Source organism: Moschus berezovskii, chromosome 3 (genome assembly GCF_049115385.1).
Source record: "Moschus berezovskii isolate FMDL1 chromosome 3, NW_MosBer_1.0, whole genome shotgun sequence".
In the NCBI taxonomy this organism is placed as follows: domain Eukaryota; kingdom Metazoa; phylum Chordata; class Mammalia; order Artiodactyla; family Moschidae; genus Moschus; species Moschus berezovskii.
This window is the reverse complement of record NC_142462.1, coordinates 116,536,421-116,558,660: the sequence shown is the minus strand read 5'-3', so window position 1 is coordinate 116,558,660 and position 22,240 is coordinate 116,536,421. Positions and strand designations below refer to the sequence as shown.

The 22,240-nt window shown below is 45.6% G+C and overlaps 1 protein-coding gene and 1 pseudogene across 1 annotated transcript; both read left to right on the top strand.

Annotated features, from left to right (window-relative positions):
- The first annotated feature begins 755 nt into the window (after nt 1-755).
- On the top strand, nt 756-1,733 carry LOC129552146 (olfactory receptor 10AC1-like). The gene has a single exon (XM_055420311.2). It carries the CDS (start codon nt 756-758, stop codon nt 1,731-1,733), a length of 978 nt encoding a protein of 325 aa, XP_055276286.2.
- Nucleotides 1,734-21,445: 19,712 nt separating this feature from the next.
- Nucleotides 21,446-22,227, top strand: LOC129551996 (olfactory receptor 2F1-like; annotated as a pseudogene).
- Nucleotides 22,228-22,240: the final 13 nt, after the last annotated feature.

Sequence of the window (22,240 nt, the reverse complement as noted above, 5' to 3'; positions counted from 1 at the left end):
TCTGAGCCACTAGGGAAGCCCTATCTATGTTTTTGTAATTCCGCGGGTCAAGGAAAGCAACTCAGAAATAGCAGCACAGGGCAGGAAGGAGGAAATAGAAGCAGAACCTGTAGACACAGTGCCTGCCTCCGGGCAGCCGGCGGAGGCTGAGGTCGACTAATACTGGTGGCTGCAAGACCCACAAAGCAAGTGGAGTCCGAAGAAAGGGCATTCTTCCCAGGTGGAGGTCAAGAGAGATGCAAAGTAAAGAAAGGGTCTCAAACCAAGGTTTCTTTACAAACAGCATGTTGAGAAAGGAGTTGCAAGAATTCTAGTCCAGGAGGCAGGAAAAACTGGACCAATTTTCAGAACAAGACAATAAGACGTCCCTGGTGGCTCAGAGGGTAAAGAATCCGCTTGCAACGCAGGGTACCTGGGTTCAATCCCTAGGTTGGGAAGATCCCCTGGAGGAGGGCATGGCAACCCACTCCTGTATTCTTGCCTGGAGAATCCCCAAGGACAGAGGACCCTGGTGGGCTACAGCCCATGGAGTCACAAAGAGTCGAACAGGACTGAGCCAATAACCACATGGGGAGGGAGATGGAAATAAACATATGAACCCCCGCCCAGGCAGGCTCTGCAGCTCTACTGGCTCCTACCCTCTTAATTCCACCCAGCCCTTTCTTCACCAGCAGGGACAGAGGAGCGGAGCCCACAAACTCCCCCTTCCCCCGCTTTTTTCCCACAGGTGCCTCTGGACCTGGAGAGGCGGTTGCATGGCCAGCCCCGGCAATGCCAGCCTGCCCCGCGGCTTTCTCCTGCAGGGCTTCGCCGAGTTTCCGCACCTGAGGCCGGCGCTCTTCCTGCTGCTTCTGGCCCTGCACCTGGCCACCCTGAGCGGGAACCTGCTCATCCTGCTGGCCGTGGCCTCGGCGCCCAGCCGGCCACCCATGCACCTCTTCCTGTGCCAACTGTCGGCCATCGAGCTCGGTTACACGCTGGTGGTGGTCCCCCGCAGCCTGGCCGACCTGGCCTCACCGGGCCTGGGCCGAGGCAGCCCCATCTCCTTCTTGGGCTGCGCCGTGCAGATGCAGATGTTCGTGGCCCTGGGCGGGGCCGAGTGCTTCCTGCTGGCCGCCATGGCCTACGACCGCTACGTGGCCATCTGCCACCCGCTCCGCTACGCGGCGGTGGTGACCCCCGGGCTGTGCGCGCGGCTGGCCCTGGCCTGCTGCCTCGGGGGCCTGGCGGTGTCCGTGGGGCTCACGGTGGCCGTCTTCCACCTGCCCTTCTGCGGCTCCCGCCTGCTGGTGCACTTCTTCTGCGACATCACGGCGCTGCTGCACCTGGCCTGCACGCGGAGCTACGCCGAGGAGCTGCCTCTGCTGGGCGCCTGCCTGCTGCTGCTGCTGCTGCCCTCGCTGCTCATCCTGGCCTCCTACGGCGCCATCGCCGGCGCCCTGCGCCGCCTGCGCTGCCCGCGGGGCCGCCGCAAGGCCGTCTCCACCTGCGCCTCGCACCTGACCGTCACCTTCCTCCACTACGGCTGCGCCACCTTCATGTATGCGCGGCCCAAGGCCAGCTACTCCCCGCAGCGGGACCGCGCGCTGGCGCTGGTCTACACCCACGTGACGCCGCTGCTCTACCCGCTCATCTACAGCCTGCGCAACCGCGAGATCGCCGCGGCCATCCGCCAGGTGCTGGGGCGCTGGCGACCCCGCCAGGCCCCGGGTCAGGAGGGTCTGTCTGTGTGAGCCCTGATCGCAGGCCGGGGCCAGGCCGGAGTGGGCAGCTCTGCTCGCTCAAGTTTCCCCCATCGGCACGTGTCTGCATTGTGGAGTGCCCACGGGGAACTCAAGAACCAGAATCCAGAAGACAGAATCTGGAAGCGTGTCTGCCTAAGAAGACCCTCCCAGCAGTGGCTCCATCCTCCGCCCCTCCCATGTGGAAGAGAACCCTAGACACTTAGTGGCTCCAGCAGTATACCTGTTGAGTTCGTCCCACGTGCCGGGCCGGGGCAAGATCGTGGGCTTGGGATGACAAAGAAGCCACAACGCATGCCCCAGAGAGCTCACAGAGAGAGAGAGGACGTGAGGAGTGAACAGGAGACGGATGGAGTGGGCGCATGCCAGACCTTTCCTGGGAAGAGGGGAGTCAGGCGAAGCTTCTTGGGGGACAAAGATGGCTCAGTGGAGAAGTGGACAGTGGGAAGAGGTCAGCCGATGAAGAGGAGAGTGAAGGCGGCTCCAAATAGAAATGGTTAAACAGGGGTGGGGGCATTTGGAGGAAGGACCTCGTAAAAAGCTGAAGGGTTGGAGTTCATGGGGCGATGTGATAGCTTGCCCCTCCCTGTGTGGTCTCTCTGGCCGCAGCGTGGAGACTGGATTGGAGACATGGAGACCCATGGAAGCCACTACCATATTCCGGGAGAGAGGTGATGGAGTCTGGACCAGAGTCGTGACACTGGTGACTAAAGGACATGGAAAGAGCCAAACGACATGCAGGTAGAGGAAACTACAGCATCTTAGTTAGGTGTAAGAGTGAGGAAGAAAGAGTCACTAAGGATCATTTCTAATTTAGGTCACCAGGTGGACAGTGGGACAATTTGCTGAAAAGGACACAGAAGCAGGTGCAAGGGAGAAGTGGGGATGATGGGGGTTTCGACTTAGAACATGTGGCGTCAAAGGGCGGCCAGGACAAGCCAGTGAAGACAGTAACTAAGGAGGCAAATGCACTAATCTAGAGTTCAGGGCAGAGAGCCAAGAGGAGGGATGAATTTGAGATTGCAGAGCGCTACCGAGATCAGGCAGTGATCATTGCTCTCTAGGTGATGAGATTATAGGTGGTTTATGTTTTCTTAATTATATATTTTCCAAATTTCTCATAATAATTTTCAGTGGGTGTTACTCTTGCATATAAAAATTATTATTTAGGGCAAATAATATTGGAGCCTCTCACTGAATCAGAGGGGCTCCTCTGACCCGTATATCCCCAGGATAAATGCCTGAAAGCTGTCTCCTGAAAGGTATGGAGTGAAGTGGCAGGGAACTCCACCCATGTGGTACAACAGAAGGAGGGCACGGAGGTGCTTTCACCCACCAGTAGCCTGGTGGAGATATTACTGTCAACGATGAAGTGAGGGAACGTTCAGAGGAAGAATTACTAATCCACACTGCCTGGTAAAATTGACTACAGTAAATGGATTCCCTTGAGGTGACTATTTCTATACAATGTTACTACATCGGTATATCCTGGTATAGTAAAGGGAACACACTGGCACAAAACTTAGGCTACATTAGGAAAACTCAAGAATTTATTCCTCCATCCATATGTGCAGCAAATAAATGTTTTTTGAATGATGTTTCCATGCCAAGGACTAGAGACTTAAGGATTCAACTCTGATCAAAATGCCACTATATACCTGGCACTACAATCCAAATTATTAGAAGAATGAAGGTGAGGTTCATATGGAGTTGGAAATCTGCTAGGGGATTCAGGCAAATAAATAGGCATTGTATTACCATGCAACAAGTACTATGGTATGACAAGATCCTGTTGGAAGTGTTTTGCCTGGACTTGGGACAGTGGGAGTTATCAGGAGAAGGTTCAGTTCAGTTCAGTCGCTCAGTGTGTACAACTCTTTGCGACCCCATGAACCGCAGCACGCCAGGCCTCCCTGTCCATCACCAACTCCTGGAGTTTACTGAAACTAATGTCCATTGAGTCAGTGATGCCATCCAATCATCTCATCCTCTGTCATCCCCTTCTCCTCCTGCCCTCAACCTTTCCCAGCATCAGGGTCTTTTCAAATGAGTCAGCTCTTCGCATCAGGTGGCCAAAGTATTGGAGTTTCAGCTTCAACATCAGTCCTTCCAATGAACACCCAGGACTGATCTCCTTTAGAATGGACTGGTTGGATCTCCTTGCAGGTCAAGGGACTCTCAAGAGTCTTCTCCAGCACCACAGTTCTAAAGCATCAATTCTTAGGCGCTTGGCTTTCTTTATAGTCCAACTCTAACATCCATACATGACTACTGGAAAAACCATATCCTTGACTAGACGGACCTTTGTTGACAAAGTAATGTCTCTGCTTTTTAATGTGCTGTCTAGATTGGTCATAACTTTCCTTCCAAGGAGTAAGTGTCTTTTAATTTCATGGATGCAGTCACCATCTGCAGTGATCTTGGAGCCCCCAAAAATAAAGTCAGCCACTGTTTCCCCATCTATTTGCCATGAAGTGATGGAACCAGGTGCCATGATCTTAGTTTTCTGAATATTGAGCTTTAAACCAACTTTTTCACTCTCCTCTTTCACCTTCATCAAGAGGCTCTTTAGTTCCTCTTCACTTAGTAACGTGTGAGATCTAAGGGCAAGTGAGATAGCTAGAGCCTGACCAACATAGCTGAGGAAGGAGAGTGCAGGCAAAGGAAACAATAGGAGCAAATATTCCCAAGGTAAGGCTCTGATGCTGGGAAAGGTTGGGGGCGGGAAGAGAAGGGGACGACGGAGAATGAGATGGCTGGATGGCATCACCGACTCTGTGGACATGAGTTTGAGTGAACTCCGGGAGTTGGTGATGGACAGGAAGGCCTGGCGTGCTGTGATTCATGGGGTCGCAGAGAGTCGGACACGACTGAGCGACTGAACTGAACTGAAGAGAGCATGATTCATTCCAGGGACTTGTCAAGAGGACTGATTCTTATTGATGGTGATGGGGAGCGGAGTGCTGTATGTTGTTTGTATTAAGAGATTATGCTAAAGGTACAGATGTGGGCCAGATCATGCAAGCTCTGTATACCATATTAAAGAGTTTGTATTTTACCCTAAAGAAAAAGGAGAAAAAGGAGGAGGGAAAGGAGAGAAAAGTAGAAAGAAGAGGAGAAGAAGGAAAAAAGAGAAGGAATTGAAAATATTTAAGTAGGGGAGGAATATGATCCAGTCTGAACACTCTGACTACTATCTAAAGAATGAATTGGAGAAGGACATGACAGAAAGTTTAGTTATTAAACAGCTAGTGTAGAAACACAGGTTAGAGATGATGTTGACCCACTTTAGGTAAGTGGTAATGGAAACGGAGAGAAATGGACAGATTGAAGAACTGTTTAGCAGGTAGATATAATATAACTTTGCAGATTAATGGTTAGGGATAAGATAGAAAAGGGATTCATTGATAATATAGACTCTGATATGGAAAAAATGAAAAATTGGGTTCGCTGAGATGGAGTCCATAGAAAGAGTAATCGGTATGAATGCAGGACAAAGCTAAAGTAATGAGTTCAGTATTGACTGTGCTAACTTGGGCTGTGGAGATGTATAGTTGGCAGTGAGTATGTGTCAGGAGAAGCATATCTAGAAATCATTAACACACCAGTGGCAATTGGCATGGCTGAGATGGTCCACAGAGAGTGAGCCGACAAATAACAGAGCAGTTCCAAGATAGGACTCTGAGGAAGATCAGCAATGAAGGATGGATGACTGAATGAAACAAAATGCATAATTTATTAACTACATTAATAAAGCAAAAACTTTACTCCTGGGACACTGTCCTAAACCAAATGAGAAGAAGACAAGCTGGGAAGATCATATCTAATGTATGAAAGAGGTTCATAAGGAAATTTTGCCAGTTGAGAAAAAGACTTAATACATAATCCCAAAGAAAAATGGGCAAAGAGTATGAAAAGACAGTTCACAGAACAGGAAAGGGAAATGGCTTTTAAACATAGGAAAAGAGTTTCAACCCCACTCAAGAGAAATGCAACATGAAATTAGAAAATGTTATTTAAAGCATTTCCTCCTCAAAAATGTGAACACAGAGTTTGGAGGATACAACAGTCTCCCCCATATATTGTTGGTGGTAGAATATATTTCTATGTTCAGTTTCTATGGAGGCCAATTGGGTACATTAATGAAAATAATTTAGAATTAAAAGACATATCATTTGTTCCAGTAACTCTACTTCAAGAATTTGACCTTGCTAATGTATTTGCCTTGTTGGCAAATATGTACATTCAAAAATATTCATCTCAGCATTACTTGCATCAGCAAGATTAAAGATTGTTTAAATAGCAGTATGTGACTGATTAAATAAATTGTGGTTTAGCCCTATAAGGGAGTCCTATGCAACTGCTAAAGAGAATGACGCAGTTTTATCTGTGACAGATCTGGAGCCATCTCTCATAAATGCTATTAAATGAAAAAGCAAGGTGCACGACTATATACTAAGGAGTCATCCTTAATTCTGGCACATCTTTGATTCTGGTCTTTTCCATGTTATTTTCACTCCTGAAATCCTATTCTTCATCATTCAGATGCTATCCTGGCTCAAATATTAACTCTTCTAGAGGCCCTCCTCAGTCACACTATATAATGTCATCTTTCAGCCCTCTCTCACATGAGCATGCTTTAAATTCTAATCATCTGTCATTACTGAAAATTATCTGACTTTCTCTTAAATTGCCTGTTCCTCCCAACAGAATTATAAACTCTATTAAAATTTTCTGCTTTACTCACATGGTCTTCCCTGTGCCTAAACAGTGTCTGGCATGTAGTAGTTGCTCATTAGTAAACAGCAGTAAGTTGTTAAAGAAATCAGTGAATAAATAAGTATTGTGGAATGATAGTATACACATATAAAAGCAATCATGATTTCACAAAAGAATATCATGTATGTATGAACATATGTGTGTGCTTATATATGTCCTATAGTTTTACACACACACACAAATTATAATCAAATTAAGAGTCTGGGCAACTGAGCGGCAGAGGTGGAGCAGACTTTTACTTTTTTTGAATACTTTCCTTAAACACATATATACACTATTTACTCAATAAATACTTTCAAAATAAAGGCTAGGCAAAGGAAAAGGAATGCACAGAGGAGTTTTTTTAAAAACAGAGCAGTCAAAAAAGACAAAAATCCAAGAGAATATGATGTCATGGAAACCAAGGAAAAAGAATTTCAGGGATAGAGGGATCAACAGTGCTAAATGATACTCCTATTTCTAGAATAATATGATACTGGAGTCAGATATAACTTTAGAGATGTCTAATCTGGCCCTAAGGGCACCAAGCTCACCTGCACAAACCTCAGCAAAACATGTGCAAAGGCCTGGCAGCCAAACTACACAGGCCACTTTCAGAAATGCTGTATAGCCAGAGATCATGCAGGGACTGCCTGGCTCCAGTCAGTCCTGAAGAAATGAACTCAAATCATGTTTAATCACTTGCTGGAGTAGGAAGCAACATTGGCTTTCATTTTTAATGCTGAAATCGTTGACACCTTTTTAAGATCTGTCCCTGGGATTTGTTTTACTCCAGTGTGGTAAGGTGACAGACACAGAGACAACTGCCTTTGAAAGAAGAGTTTATTAACTTCAGCAAGGAAAGGGGGTGGCCCCACCATGCAGGCAGCCATGGGAAAGCGCTGGTCAGTTAGGAAGCAGAAGGAGAGGGAGAGAGCACGACCCTCAGCCACTAGTGTGGTTTCTGAGGAATGGTTGGATGAGGCGGTCTAGGAAAGCTGGAGGAAACTTAGGCTTGGATAGTTTGAGTAATTCTGGCAGCTCTGGGTCATAGGATGGGTCTCCAGCCGTCCAGTCCAGTTGACCTGGCTCTGAGATGATAGAGCATGGTGGCTTGGTATCTGAGAGTTAAATAAAGGTGACTGGATGTGGGCCCTGGACTGGCTGGTCTGCATATGAAACGCACACTAAAGGAAGGTGCTTTGCAACATCTTGGAATTAGCCAGCTCTGAGAGGGGCAGCCCACCCCCACCAGCAAGGCCAAGATGTCAAAACATCATAAAGCATGACAAATTTAAGACATGATTAATACAAACACAAACTCTACAAACGATGACTGAGATTGGTGTGTGGAATAAATATAATCCTTCTGCTTGGGTTCCAGATTCCATCTTTATCTACGTCCTCAGAGAGCTCATACATTACTTACTGCGACATCTCCCATGCCTTGAACTCAAGTGTATAAACATCTTTATTATGGGAAAATTCTGACTACTTTGATTGCAAGGTCCTTTTCTTGAAGTGGCAAATTCCAACCGAGGTGGTGGTCAGACGAATGACTACTTCCCCACCTGGGGTAGGTAAAGGGACAAGCTGGTTAGAAGAGGATAGAGGGAGGGATCTAGAATACAGTCATCCAGAGAAGAAAAAGAAAGGTGAAGTGAGCATGGAAGATGTTTGTTAAGTCTTTAATGACACTTCCCTATGTATGAGGCAGTTGCCCACATCTAAACTAAGGCTCGCTTAACAGGTGAGTGAAAATAGACCTTTAAAGTCATTCCACTGATGTTAATGCTATAAAAACTAGTAGAGGAGGATTTGAAATATATGTCTGAGATGGTGATAATAATCACCATGGTTATAGTACTTCTCCCACTAGAACTCTTAAAAGAACCAACCTAATACAACCTTTGGAGTAAGACTTAGGAAATTCTTGATAATGGGCACTTTTTGTGTAGCCTAACAGCCTCAATTTTCTTCTTCCTCAGATGAGATCGTATCTGTGACACTGCTTGAAAGTAATTAAGCATGATATAAATGTAGTTATTTTTTTCTCTTTTCAGGATAAGGAGAAGAGAACGCCCTTCTAGCCAGATTGGAGCTGGAGAGTTGTCTTTCTTCTGGGAGCCGAAGGAATTTCTTTAAACGTTTTTTCCACTGGACTTGGAGAAAGGAGAGGGAGGAAGTGTGCAAGACAGTTTCTCAGGGCAGCATCCTCACCTGCTCACCCTTTCTTCAGGACATTGGCAGTAAGTTCTCCATCAGCCTGAACAGGGGCAAGATGGGAAGGGCTGGTCGCCTCTGTGAATAGCTTCTGCACCCATATCTATCTTCCCGGCCCCTGCACTCACTTTCCTCTTGAACTCCATTCAGGCTTCAGTGTCCCCGTGCCCACACCGCTGGGTCAGAAGAAGGCTTCTCGAGCTGGAATCTGTCCTCTTCATTGGCTCAGTCCCAACTGCCCTCTCCAGCTCCCAAAGAACAGGAGCTCAGAAGTTCTCTACACGTATACCAAAGCATGAGCATCAGTTCCAACCAGTGACGTTTCTTAAAAGGTACTTCCAAAACATCTCTCACAAAACCCCAAAGTGGCATGAAACAGTCTGACTCTGATGCAGAAAACTGTGGGAACAGCTTGTATCTTGCAAAAGAGAAAACAAGAAAATTTTGAGTTTACAGGGCTCAACGGGATAGACGTAAATGCGTGAAGGGGAAGAAGTAGTTTTCTATTTGTAGCACTGGTTTGGCTAGCATCTTTTTTCTAAAGTGTTGAAAGTATTTTAAACATAAAAATACCTAACATTGGTTGAGGATTCACCACAGAATAAGACCCTGTGTTGAGGGCTTTACATGTGTTCTCCATTTAATCCTCAAAAGAGCCACACGAGACAGATATTATCATTCTCAACACTTTTCATTCAAAGAAACTGAGGCAAAAGAGGCTTTAACTTGCCCGGTGTCATCAATACACAAGGTGGAGAGTCAAGATTCTGGTGCTGGCATTCAGGTTTAGGCACTTACACTCTTAGCCACCAGGCTTTGCGCCTCCAGCCATGGTCATGATCTGCTAAGTAGATAAAACCACCTCTGCTACATTGAGTCCATTTGAGACTTTTAAAAGGTTTGAAAGTCTTAGGCAAAGGTCACAGCTGGGATGGAACCCCCAGGCTCTAGACCACCGGATCTCAAGGGAACTAAGAGGAACTGGCTCATCAAACATCCTAAATTCTCAAGGTATAAGCAGAAAATAAGTTTATTCCTTCTCACCTCCATACCCTCACATCTGCATTGTAGGGTACTCTTGGGCTAAATCCATAGCATGGAGCATAATGTCCTGGTTCCCATAGAAAATATAAAGTTTCACATCACTTTCATTTCCCTAAACATCCCCATTTCAGTATATCAAAAATAGCCAACTTTGTTAGGGCAAAATTGAGGCAAATGTTGAGGCCTGGAGGTGAGAAGGAAGACTCTAGAGAAAAAGGCATTTCAGCTTCCTCATCAAACAGCCAGGAAGCCAGTTGTATCTAAGAGTAGCAGGAAACATCCGGCCAGAACTTTTCTCTGCTCCTTTTGAGTGAAAGGCTTGGTTTTCTTAACTGGGGCATGGAAATGATCCCAACTCGGGAAGACACTGCTTCCCCTTCTGCTGACCTCTATGAAGTGAAGTTCAGAACATCAGGGCAGGAAGAGACTTCTCTATTCTTCCACTTGCAACCCCTTCATTTCAGAAGGAAAAGAACAGTGGAGGCAGCAAGGTCTAGTGAAAAGAGACTAAGATTTGATGTCAGACGTATGATAATTTTCATCTTAGCTGCTTTTTACGAATAGCCTGGCTCCGGCCGAGTCTGTATCACAGTTGTTCTGAATTTGACAGAACACTGTTATCCTCCCCTCACTCCCTGCGACATGGCAGATACCCAAGCCCCTTTAGGGTCAAGCCCATACTAAGCTAGGGGAACTCAGAAGGGACTTTCAAAAAGAACCAAACAGGCTCTTGAAGCAAACTATTTCACATGTCTTATGCTTGAAAGTGAAAGTTGCTCAGTCGTGTCCGACTCTTTGTGACCCCGTGGACTATACAGTCCATGGAATTCTCCAGGCCAGAATATTGGAGTGGGTAGCCTTTCCCTTCTCCAGGGTATCTTCCCAACCCAGGGATCGAACCTAGGTCTCCCACATTGCAGGCAGATTCTTTACTACCTGAGCCACAAGGGAAGCTCAAGAATACTGGAGTGGGTAGTCTGTCCCTCCTCCAGCAGATATTCCTGACCCAGGAATTGAACTGGGGTCTCCTGCATTGCAGGTGGATTCTTTCCCAGCTGAGCTATGAGGGAAGCCGGTCTTATGGTTAGTGATCACAATCTGATTGTCATGTAGCTGCTTGGTCCTGTGGTCAGAATTGTCCTGGTATATTCTTTCAATTTTCCTCTTCCTAGATGGTTCCACAGTCCTAGTCAATAGCATCCATGGAAGAATGGAATGGAACAGAATGACTGGAAATTCAGGAAAAGGCCAAGAAGGAGAAGCTGCATGCTAGATCAGGGCTGGGATATTTATGGAACACAGAGATTAAAGGATGGAGAAGTAATAGGGGGAAGAGAGGGTCAAAGGTAGAAATGTGTTCTTGATCCCCATTTGGAAACCTCACAGGAGATAGCTGTTCAGGGATGCCACAGTGCAGCAGGGGAAGAGGGCACCAGATAGGTTCAGGGCATGTTCCTGGCTCCTAGAACATGAACTGGATGTCCCAGTTCCTGCACATTTCAAATGAGAGGTACAGAAAGCAGCTGAAAGCTCTACCAGAGGACCTGCCAGGGTAGGATCAGGTACAGAAAAAGGCCTCCAGGTGGACTCTAAGCCATGGCCCCAAGAGGAATCACAGTCAGTTCTTGGAGGTGATGTGTGTTCTTGAAGGTGGGGGGAAATCACATCAGAAAACTCTAAGACGGAGCCATCTCAACAAAAGGGTTTCCACTGAACCCTGACAAAGCCAAAACAACAAACTGCCCATTGGACCCTCGGCCACAGACTTCAATAGCGGATGCCATGGGCTAGATCCAGATTGACCACATCTCAACAGAAACCAGCCACGTGTGTATGCACAGATAAGAGTGATCACCCAACTGCAAAGACCAGTGCCAGGACCAGCCTGAAACAAAGTGACTCTACACCCTCATCCCACATTCCACGTTGTCCCATAGTAGCAGTTTTCTTTTATACCCAGAAGCTGCCTTGAGAAAAGAAAGAAACTATTCCTATCAAAGGCTAAACTTTTAATTATTTACCCGGAAAGATTATTTTTAGTCAAAAGATAATGTTTATATTGTAGGAAACTAACATAGTTCAGTTCAGTCACTCAGTTGTGTTCAATTCTTTGCAACCCCATGGACTGTAGCATGCCAGGCTTCCATGTCCATCACCAACTCCTAGAACTTGCTCAAATTCATGTCCATTGACTCAGTGATGCCATCCAACCATCTCATCCTCTGTCATCCCCTTCTCCTCCTGCCTTCAATCTTTCCCAGCATCAGGGACTTTTGAGTGAATCAGTTCTTCGTCAGGCGGCCAAAGTATTGAAGCTTCAGCCTTAGCATCAGTCCTTCCAATGAATATTCAGGACTGATTTCCTTTAGGATTGATTGGTTTGATCTCCCTGCAGTCCAAGGGACTCTCAAGAGTCTTCTCTAACACCACAGGTCAAAAGCATCAATTCTTCGGCACTCAGCCTTTTTTATGGTCCAACTCTCACATCCACACATGACTACTGGAACGATATCCTTAATAGGCCATATTATATTGTTTGCTTTTTTGGCTTGTCCCATACTAAGCATCAGAAAATAGACTTAGTATGATAAGATCACTGTAGAAAACAGCTACACTTTCATTTAACATCCATGAAGAGTGTATTTAAAGTTGTTTTGCCATCTTGAAATAAAGGCTGCTCCGTGCTCCCTGTGTGTGCTAGTAATCTACTAAGGAAAGCCTTCCTTTCTAGAAATGGACTGTACTGTTCCTGCCCAATGTTAATACATAATAAGAAAATTACATAAAGTTTCAAGGAGATGACTCATATAGCATTGAGTACTCATTAAATTGTCACCTTGCTTATTTAACTTATATGCAGAGTACATCATGAGGAACGCTGGGCTGGAAGAAGCACAAGCTGGAATCAAGATTGCTGGGAGAAATATCAATAACCTCAGAAATGCAGATGACACTACCCTTATGGCAGAAAGTGAAGAGGAACTCAAAAGCCTCTTGATGAAAGTGAAAGAGGAGAGTGAAAAGGTTGGCTTGAAGCTCAACATTCAGAAAACAAAGATCATGGCATCTGGTCCCATCACTTCATGGGAAATAGATGGAAAAACAGTGGAAACAGTGTCAGACTTTATTTTTTGGGGCTCCAAAATCACTGCAGATGCTGATTGCAGCCATGAAATTAAAAGACGCTTGCTCCTTGGAAGGAAAGTTATGACCAACCTTGATAGTATTTTAAAAAGCAGAGACATTACTTTGCCAACCAAGGTCTGTCTAGTCAAGGCAATGGTTTTTCCAATGGTCATGTATGGATGTGAGAGTTGGACTGTGAAGAAAGCTGATCGCCGAAGAATCGATGCTTTTGAACTGTGGTGATGGAGAAGACTCTTGAGAGTCCCTTATACTGCAAGGAGATCCAACCAGTCCATTCTAGAGGAGATCAATCCTGGATGTTCATTGGAGGGACTGATGCTAAAGCTGAAGCTGCAATACTTTGGCCACCTCATGCGACGAGTTGACTCACTGGAAAAGACTGATGCTGGGAAAGGTTGGGGGCGGGAGGAGAAGGGGACGACAGAGAATGAGATGGCTGGATGGCATCACCGACTCTGTGGACATGATTTTGAGTGAAGTCCGGGAGTTGGTGATGGACAGGGAGGCCTGGCGTGCTTTGATTCATGGGGTGGCGGAGAGTCGGACACGACTGAGCGACTGAACTGAACTGAACTGAACTGAACTCATTAAATATTAGTTGTCAAGTGTTTCTTTCTCATCCTCACCACTACCACTTAAGTGGTTTCCCTCAAGTCACACAGTTGATTATACACAGAGAGAAGACCTAGGCACAGAAACGTCATTTTACATTGCTTAATGTGTGAGAGGTAGGAATCAGGGTGTTCAGACTCTCTCATGACAGAGATAATGTGATGAATTGTAGCCAAAGCTGTTTAAGCTACTGTCAAGTGTAGAGGTCGTCAACCCAGGTAACCTGCTTCCTATAAGTTGCCTATTGACATTTCATGGGAGAAAGCTTGTCCTGTTTAAGAAAAAAAGAGTGGGAACTTCCCTATTGGTCCAGTAGTTAAGAGTCCACCTTCCAAAGCAAGGGACAGGGATTCCATCCCTGGTCCGGGAAGAGTCCACATGCCTCGGGGCAACTAAGCCCGTAAACCACAAGTAATGAGCCCACACGCCTAGAGCCCATGCTCTGCATCAAGGGAAGTCACTGCAATGAGAAGCCCACCCACGCACTACAATGAAGAGAAGTCTCTGTTGCCACAACTAGAGAAAGCCTGTGCACGGCAACGAAGACCCAGTGCAGCCCAATAAAAATATAAATAAATAGATCAATAAATTTTAAAGAGAGAGACCTCTTCTTTAAGAAAAATAAAAGAAGAGTGGAAAGAACTCAAAGGGGGTGCTTAACTGAGAACCAGATAACTGGGAATAAACTAAACTATTCCTAGTAACAGGAAAGTCCTGTGTCAGGGAGATAGCCTGGGAGAGAAATAAGGGTGGGGAAGCAGCAGTGATGGGGCAGTTTCATCAGAGAGAAGGGAGAGACCACGGAAGCAGCAGGCCTGGGGCTGCACAGATAATTCACTGCAGGAAATGAATTATCTCCAAGGGCTGGGGATCCACAGAGTACATAAAATATCAGTTCTGTCAATGAAACTCCTCATGGGAATCAGGCGGGAAGGAGGTAATTACTCCTATGGACCACAGTGTGGATCCCATGATGGTCTGACTCCAGTCTCAGACATCAGTATCCAGGAGAATACTGCAACGTCCACCCTGGAAGACACAGACTTCCAGAGCTTCAGGGTCCCTAGAGTCTCCCTGAATCTCTGTTTCACAAGTGTAAAACAAGGAAAGTAAATGACGTGCCCAAAGTCATAGAGCTATTTTCAGTGGAGTCAGAGCAAACACCAATTATCCTATCCCCAGTCCAGAGTGTTTGTTATAGAATATTTACAGATTTACCTTTCACGGTATAAATGATTTAAAGCCTGTAGTCATATCTACTTTGCTGAGGCAGAATTTTAATTACTCCTTCTCTTCACCCGTTAACACTCACCCATTTTGTCCAAAGGCCATTCAGTAGTGTGGGATATTAAGCCAGCAACCTAACTTCCCAGCATCCCTGACTCTGTGTGATATATCAATAATAATTTCAAATTTTAACTTGGTTTCATTATGTTTATTATAGACATTTTTTAAACTACAGATGAGCAAAAAGAAAATAAAAATACCTCTAAACCTATTACTGTAAGGTCAAAACGACCCCGTGATGTTAGGTAAAAAGGACTCAGGCACCAGGAAGATGGTTTGCTGCTGCTGCTGCTAAGTCACTTAAGTCGTGTCCGACTCTGTGTGACCCCACAGACGGAAGCCCACGAGGCTCCCCCGTCCCTGGGATTCTCCAGGCAAGAACACTGGAGTGGGTTGCCATTTCCTTCTCCAATGTGTGAAAGTGAAAAAGTGAAGTCGCTCAGTCGTGTCCGACCCTTAGCGACCCCATGGACTGCAGCCTACCAGGCGCCTCCATCCATGGGATTTTCTAGGCAAGAGTACTGGAGTGGCTTGCCATTGCCTTCTCCGGAAGATGGTTTAGCAGGCTTTTAATGGCGAGACGCTCCCAGGCGGGATTCCCAGACCCAACAAGCGAGGTCGAGGAAGTCCGCGCGCGAACAAAGACAAAGAGCAACTTACATAGCTTCACAGTAAGGAGCATCAGAATTTTCCGGGGTTGATTTCCGTCAAGAGCTGTTACATCAGAGACTTTCCAGCTGTGGAGAAGGAATGAGGAAGTACAATAGTCAGAGTCCGGTGGGACTTTTTTCCCAAAGGCGGGAAAGGAACAGGAGGAGAAGCCAAGATGGCCACCGGGGTCCAGCCTTACAATTACCAGAGAAAATCCATTGACATTTTATGATCATCCTTCTGGTTCTTTCTCTCTGTTTGTCTTTATGCACATCTAACTGTATGTGTATTACACTTTTTAATTTAGAATCTTACTAAACCTACTATCTTTAACCTTTTCTTTTCATGTCATCTGTAACCTTGGTGCTTGGGAAAGTATGAAAGATGAATTTTTGCTTTGACAGCAAGGAAATATTTTTATTAGATGATCATGCACTATGTCACCCAAAAGATGGTACTCAGCAGTTATTTTACCCTTGAGTCACCGCTGTTGGTTTATAACTCAGTCTGTCTGGTATGCATCAAAAGTCCCACCTGTCAGCTGTCAGTCTCCCTTCCTCTTCTCCCTCATGGTACCCTCAGACTTCTTTTTCACCTCTGCTCTCCCTTCAACCTTTGGTTCAAACTCTCAGTGAAAAGGCCCCATCGGTTTTCACCACTTGAGGCTGGGAGAGCTTCAGATCCTTTGAGTCCTGGGTTTATCTGAACGGTAGAAGGAGCAGAGGTGAACCTGAGGCAGGACAGGTCCTGCACAAAGGGAAGAGCAGGAAGTGAAACTACCTTTCCTGAGTCCATTGTCATTAGCATGACAAACCTTCAAGATAATTAAAAATTTACCTTGCTGATATTGGGCAACGATTACAGAAAAACTCTAATGGATTACTCACTAACCATGTCTCTCTTTTTTCTTCTTGTCTTACTAAAGAATCATGTTCTATTGTTACAGAAATGGGTAAGTAGATAGGGAAAAACTCCCACACTGACCCACTGTTTTCTCTGCTCCTGGGAGTAATTCTGATGAAGAGATTGAAACTTTCATGGAAGATGATTAAGAACTGGGAAGTCAAATTTAGTGAAAAATAGACAAGTTTTTGATAGCATGAGAATATACAACTCAACAGTAATGTGATATGGGAGACCACCAAGGAGACTGTGGGAGTATTTTAATGACTGTGAACTTGCGAATTCTCGAAGGCTTCCAGGGCATGGACATGACAGTTCTCCTTGACAATTTTTACTGTACTCACTACTCCCTGGTCACTAAAACTATATACATGGAGGGAGGGGAGAAGATGCATTCATCCTAACTCCAAGTTAGGAGTTCAAAATTGGATTTTAGTTCTACTTCTTCCCAGTAATCCCTCCCCCTCAAGTCAGAGGTATAAACAGTCTTGTCTCCTGACTTCTGCCAAAAGTCCTGAGCAATGTCATAGCCTTGAAAACCAGTGAAAGATCCAAAAAAGTCAGGGAAGAGCTCATTAGTCTGCAAACTAGAAGGACAATTAAAAGTTGGGATAAAACATTTTCAGAATGTTTATCCCATTGGGAACTTAGAAGAGTGGGTAGCTGTGGTTGCTGAGACTAAGTTGGAGTGGGAGGAGGGGAAGAATGAGTGAAAAAGCACAGCAAGAGCAAGTAATTGCCCTCTGGGGATTCTCAAGTTGTGAAAAGTTATCGCTAAGACTGAGAAAGTAAAGCTTCATTTCCAAGAAGAGGATGGAAAGTCCTTGATGCTTCAAGGACTTCCTGAAAAATGGTTCCCCCTCATCTAAGTGAGTTCCATGCATAAGGTAAGCAGTCAGCCTTGGTGAGTTCTGCATAGAGAAAAAGAGGAGGAAGGTGAGAAAATAGAACCCAAACCCCTGGGAGCAGCCAGGACTGTCCTGGGATCCTCCACTGGGTTTTTCTCACTGGTTGCAGTTGGAGGCACTTTGATTCTTCCCACTCAACAAAGTCCTTGGTCTTGGTCAGTCATCTAATCCCCCCTGTAAACTGAAGTGCTTAGTATATACAGACATACATTCAAAGAGCTAAAGAGTGGAGATCAAAAGACATAAGACTCTTTTCTTAGCTTTATGACATTTGGATTATATTGAAGAGGAACAGAGAAAGCAGGATTGGTATAAGAACCAAAGATAGACATGGATTCCTTGCTTTCTTAGGTTTAGACCCTGATCTGGTCTTAGGACTTACCTAGCTATAGGAAATACCTGGGACCAACTTTGAAAAGAAACTCGTGTACTAAAGCCTACAAGTGTTTCAGCCTTGACCCAAGTGGGTCTATTATTTCTATTTGTTTTGTCTCTTCCCTATTTCCATAGCCTCTGGTTTTCAAGTCAACCTGGTCTCATTCATTGGCACCTCCCCAAACAGTTACGTGTGATATTAATGCTTTGAACTCTAAACTAGTAACACATATCATATTTCCTATAGTCTCACTAGCTACACATACTTAGAATGATCAGATGCAAAGATTTTGATCTTACATGCAGCTTACATAAATTCACTTATTGCAGAGCTTTAGAGTTGGTAGAAATCGTAGTGTTTACCTAACTCACTCATTCTACAGGTGAAGAAATAACAGCTCGAAAACATAATGACTTACAACAATACCTAGATGGTTTATTGATACAAATTGAAAACCAGGTCTCCTTACCATCAATCTACATATGCCATAAACCATATCTACTTTTTCAAGAAACAAATGCCCTGTTTGTTTCTTTGCTTCTACATTAGTATTTCTACATACCTTCCTAGCTATTTACATGGTCCAACTCTATTTAGACTCCAAAGAGATCAAATCAGTCAATCCTAAAGGAAATCAATCCTGAATATTCATTGGAAGGACTGATGCTAAAGCTGAAGCTCCAATACTTTGGCCACTGGATGCGAAGAACTGACTCACTGGAAAAGACCCTGATGCTGGGAAAGATTGAAGGCAGGAGGAAAAGGGGACAACAGAAGATGAGATGATTAGATGGGATCACCAACTCGATGGACATGAGTCTGAGCAAGCTCTGGGAGTGGGTGATGGACAGGGAAGCCTGGCATGCTACAGTCCATCCATGGGGTTGCAAAGAGTTGGACATGACTAAACGACTGAACTGATGTCTCCAGTTACCAGACTTGATACTCAAATGTTCTCTGGTAAGATCATGGTAACTTATCCTCTCTATCCACCTGCCAGGCTGAGTTCCTGGAGATGGAAACCAGGCTGTACCAACCTTTCTCACCTCAGCACCTGCCACTGGTCCAGGCTCTACTCAGTGCTCAGTAAATGTTCACTCAGTCAAGCCAAGTGGAAAGTAATTCTCTAATTATCCTCAAAAGCTGGGAACAAAGTCATCTATTAATAAAATCAATGTTTTAGCATCATCTAAAAACATCAAATTTTTGCTGGAAAAAAGATATTGTGCCTATACCATATGTGCAGCATGGTATACACACTGAGTATAGACAGACTGTACCTTAATTCTTCATTTTATTTAAACAGGATCATTTTAATTAGGTGACTTAGGTAAGAAGATTTAATGCAAAGGGGCTTTATGGCCCACATTCTGTTAACTTTCTGGCCATTATAGCACAAATTCATATTGTTTCTTATCCCCTTATCATTAGGCAAATGGACCTCACCTGTTGAGTATAATAAAATGGCCATTTGTGTTTACTTAGTACTTTACAAAGCACATTCATATTCATGTCTTTATCTGTTCTTACTCAAAATACAGTGAGACAGGCATTATTATTATTACCACATTTCAAATGGAGAAACTGAGGTTCAGAGAGGTCAACTAACTTGCCCAGGGCACACAGCAGGCTAACTAGAACTTGGGTCCCTTGATTTCTCATTTAAAGATTTTCCTACTCATCACATAGCATTTCTCTGCATGGCAGGATAGCTGTCCTGGGTTTCCAATCTAAGATTCTTCAAGTGCCTCCCTTCCTAGACCACATCCTTCCAGAACCCCTTCCCAGCCCTCACTAACAGGCTCAGTGAGAACTGAGACTGCAGCACAGCGTTAAGCCTGGTTCCAGGTTTGTTCCCAGGTAGATCTGACACCAGCGTCAATCACCTTACCCCTGTTCCTTGGTTTCCTCATCTGTAGAATGAAATGGATGCAATACCTGATCTCTGTGGTTTCTTTCCTTTCTAACATTTTTAACTCTCTCATACAGTAACAGGGACCTTCTAGAGGGAATGTGAATCCATGACAGAAACTCTGAAGGTGAGGATTCTGAGTGTAGGAGATCAGAGCTGAATTGCTTTCTCTACTGACCCAAGGACTAGGCTCTGCGGATAGCCACAGGGGGCAGTGCTCAGAAGCCCAGCTACCAACTACTGCACTCCGGCCGCAGAACTGGGTTCCAATCCTGAGAACCTAAAGCCAGTTTCTACTCTTCTCAGTTTCTACAGTGACACCTGCTGGCCACTGCAGGCCCAGGGCTGAACAGAAGGCAAGAGCTGCCTGCTTCATCCAGGCTCTTGGCTCTCTGCTCCACCAGAGTCCAGGCCCTGCTCCCAGCCAGAAAGACTCTGAATTAGATTACCTTTCTCAATTCTGTTGTATTTGATTATGTGGCTCCACTCTGGTTTTCTTAACACTGATATATTGCCTTTGTCCTTTGTTACACTGTCTCATTTGATTCTCATAGACTTTACCAAGATCCAATTTTTAAGATTTATTTGATCCTGTGGCACTGCTGATTTCCTAAAACAAACTCCTAACATAGAAAGGCAGTATTTCCCAGAGGTTGGTTGAAAGCATAGTGACTCATATACTCAATAAATATTTTGAATTGAATTAATTAATTTACTATTTTAAGAGCAAGAAATACAGCTTAAGATTCTGTTTCTATTAAGAAAAAAACTGGTGACATTTATTTATGTTTATAGAAGACTGGTCGACGTGCTGGAAGGAAAACAACCCAGTGCAATCTTAGCTGAGAAAGAATTCACCCCCCCTAAAAAATTCAGCGGATGTCAGTCACTTCATACTCAGTAACATGTAAGTATCAGTAGTTTATGAATGCTCTCATTACATTGCTTACCATTTATTTAAACACCTAAATAAATGCCCACAACTTACTATATAAATTGCATATTATTGAGAAATAAGGCACAACTGCAGTCATAATTTAATTACAGCTGCAAATTTAATTAACTAACTAGTAACCTTGTTCTTCTCCTTCCTGGCACTTAGCACAATTATACTTAATTAATTTTTGTAATTATTAATTTAGTCTGTGTCCCTGATTAAATTATAGGAACCAAAGGAACAGAACTTGTGCTTCTGTATGTCTGTTTCACAGACAGGTGTCTGATGTCGTGCACAGTCTGTGGCACAGCAGGGGCTTAGAGATGCTGATTTAAACTTTATCCAGACTGTTGGGCAGCAGAGCTATGTGAGAGGACTAGGCAGAGACCCAGACCTGACCCCAGAGAAAACACAAGGAGCAGATGAGTTCAGACTTTTAGGCGTCGACCCCGAGGCGCTCCTCTTGGCCTCAAGTGTCTTCTTTGGCCATGCACACTGAAGACTCTTTCCTTTCTTCCCTGCCTTCCACTTTCCTTCCCTCCATTTTTGCTTTCCTACCTCCCTTCCCTAGTTTTCCTTTCTCTTTTACTTCCTTTTCTCTTTCCTATCACCCTTCCTCCCTTCTCTCCACCATGTTTTCCTCTATCTTTCCTTTTACACTGATCGCTTATATCCTATGTAATTGTAACTGTGTTGGATCCTAGATGTATAAGGACAACCAGAACAGGGACTTTATCCTTGAGTCCACTGTGAGAACACAAATCTCCTTTTCCCTCCCGCCTCATGGCATTGTCCCTCAGCACCTAGGTTAAGGAGCCTGAGGAGAGGTGCCCCACTTCCAGCTCCAGTCCTGGCCCATGGCTTAATCCCAGACTCCGAAAGAGTGACCTTTACTTGCCCTTCCCTGCCTCTGCTCCTCCCTTGGCAGCCTGGCCCGACTGCTCCATGGGGAGGGACAACCTGACCTGGGTGAGTGAGCTTGTCCTGCTGGGCGTCTCCGGGGACTGGCAGACCCAGGTTGGGCTGTTTGTCCTGTTTGGGGCCGCCTATCTGCTGACCTTGCTGGGCAACGGGCTCATCCTCGTCCTGATCCGCTGGACCCCCGCCTCCAGCTGCCCATGTACTTCTTGGCAACCTCTCCGTAGTGGACATCTGCTGCACCTCCAGCGGGGTTCCCCACATGCTGGCGCACTTCCTCCTGGAGAAGAAGACCATCTCCTCCACCCGATGTGGTACCCAGCACTTTTTCTCGCTCGCCCTGGGGGGCACCGAGTTCCTGCTGCTGGCCGCTGTCTCCTGGCTCGCGGGCCTGACGAACGCGGCGGCGGAGACCGCGGTCAAGGTTGGCCTGCGGGGGCGTCCCCCTCAACCGGGAGGTCATCCTGGCGTCCAGAGTGGTGATGCTTTGGGCGCCCTGCTGCCTGGTCGCGCTGTCCTACGCCCGCGTCGTCGCCGCCGTCTTGCGGATCCGCTGCAGCGGGGGTCGCCGCAAAGCCTTCGGGACCTGCACCTCGCACCTCCCCGTGGTCTCCATGTCTCACGGCCTGGCCCTGGTCACCTACCTGCAGCCCCGCTCCACCGCCTCCGCCAAGCAGGGCAAGGTGGCGGTGCTGGTCTACGCGGTGGCGACCCCTATGTTGAACCCGCTCATCTCCAGTCTGAGGAACAAGGAGATAAAGGCCGCTGTGACTCGGGTTCTGACGAGGAGCTCCCAATCAAAACGGTAGCCTGGGACCTTGT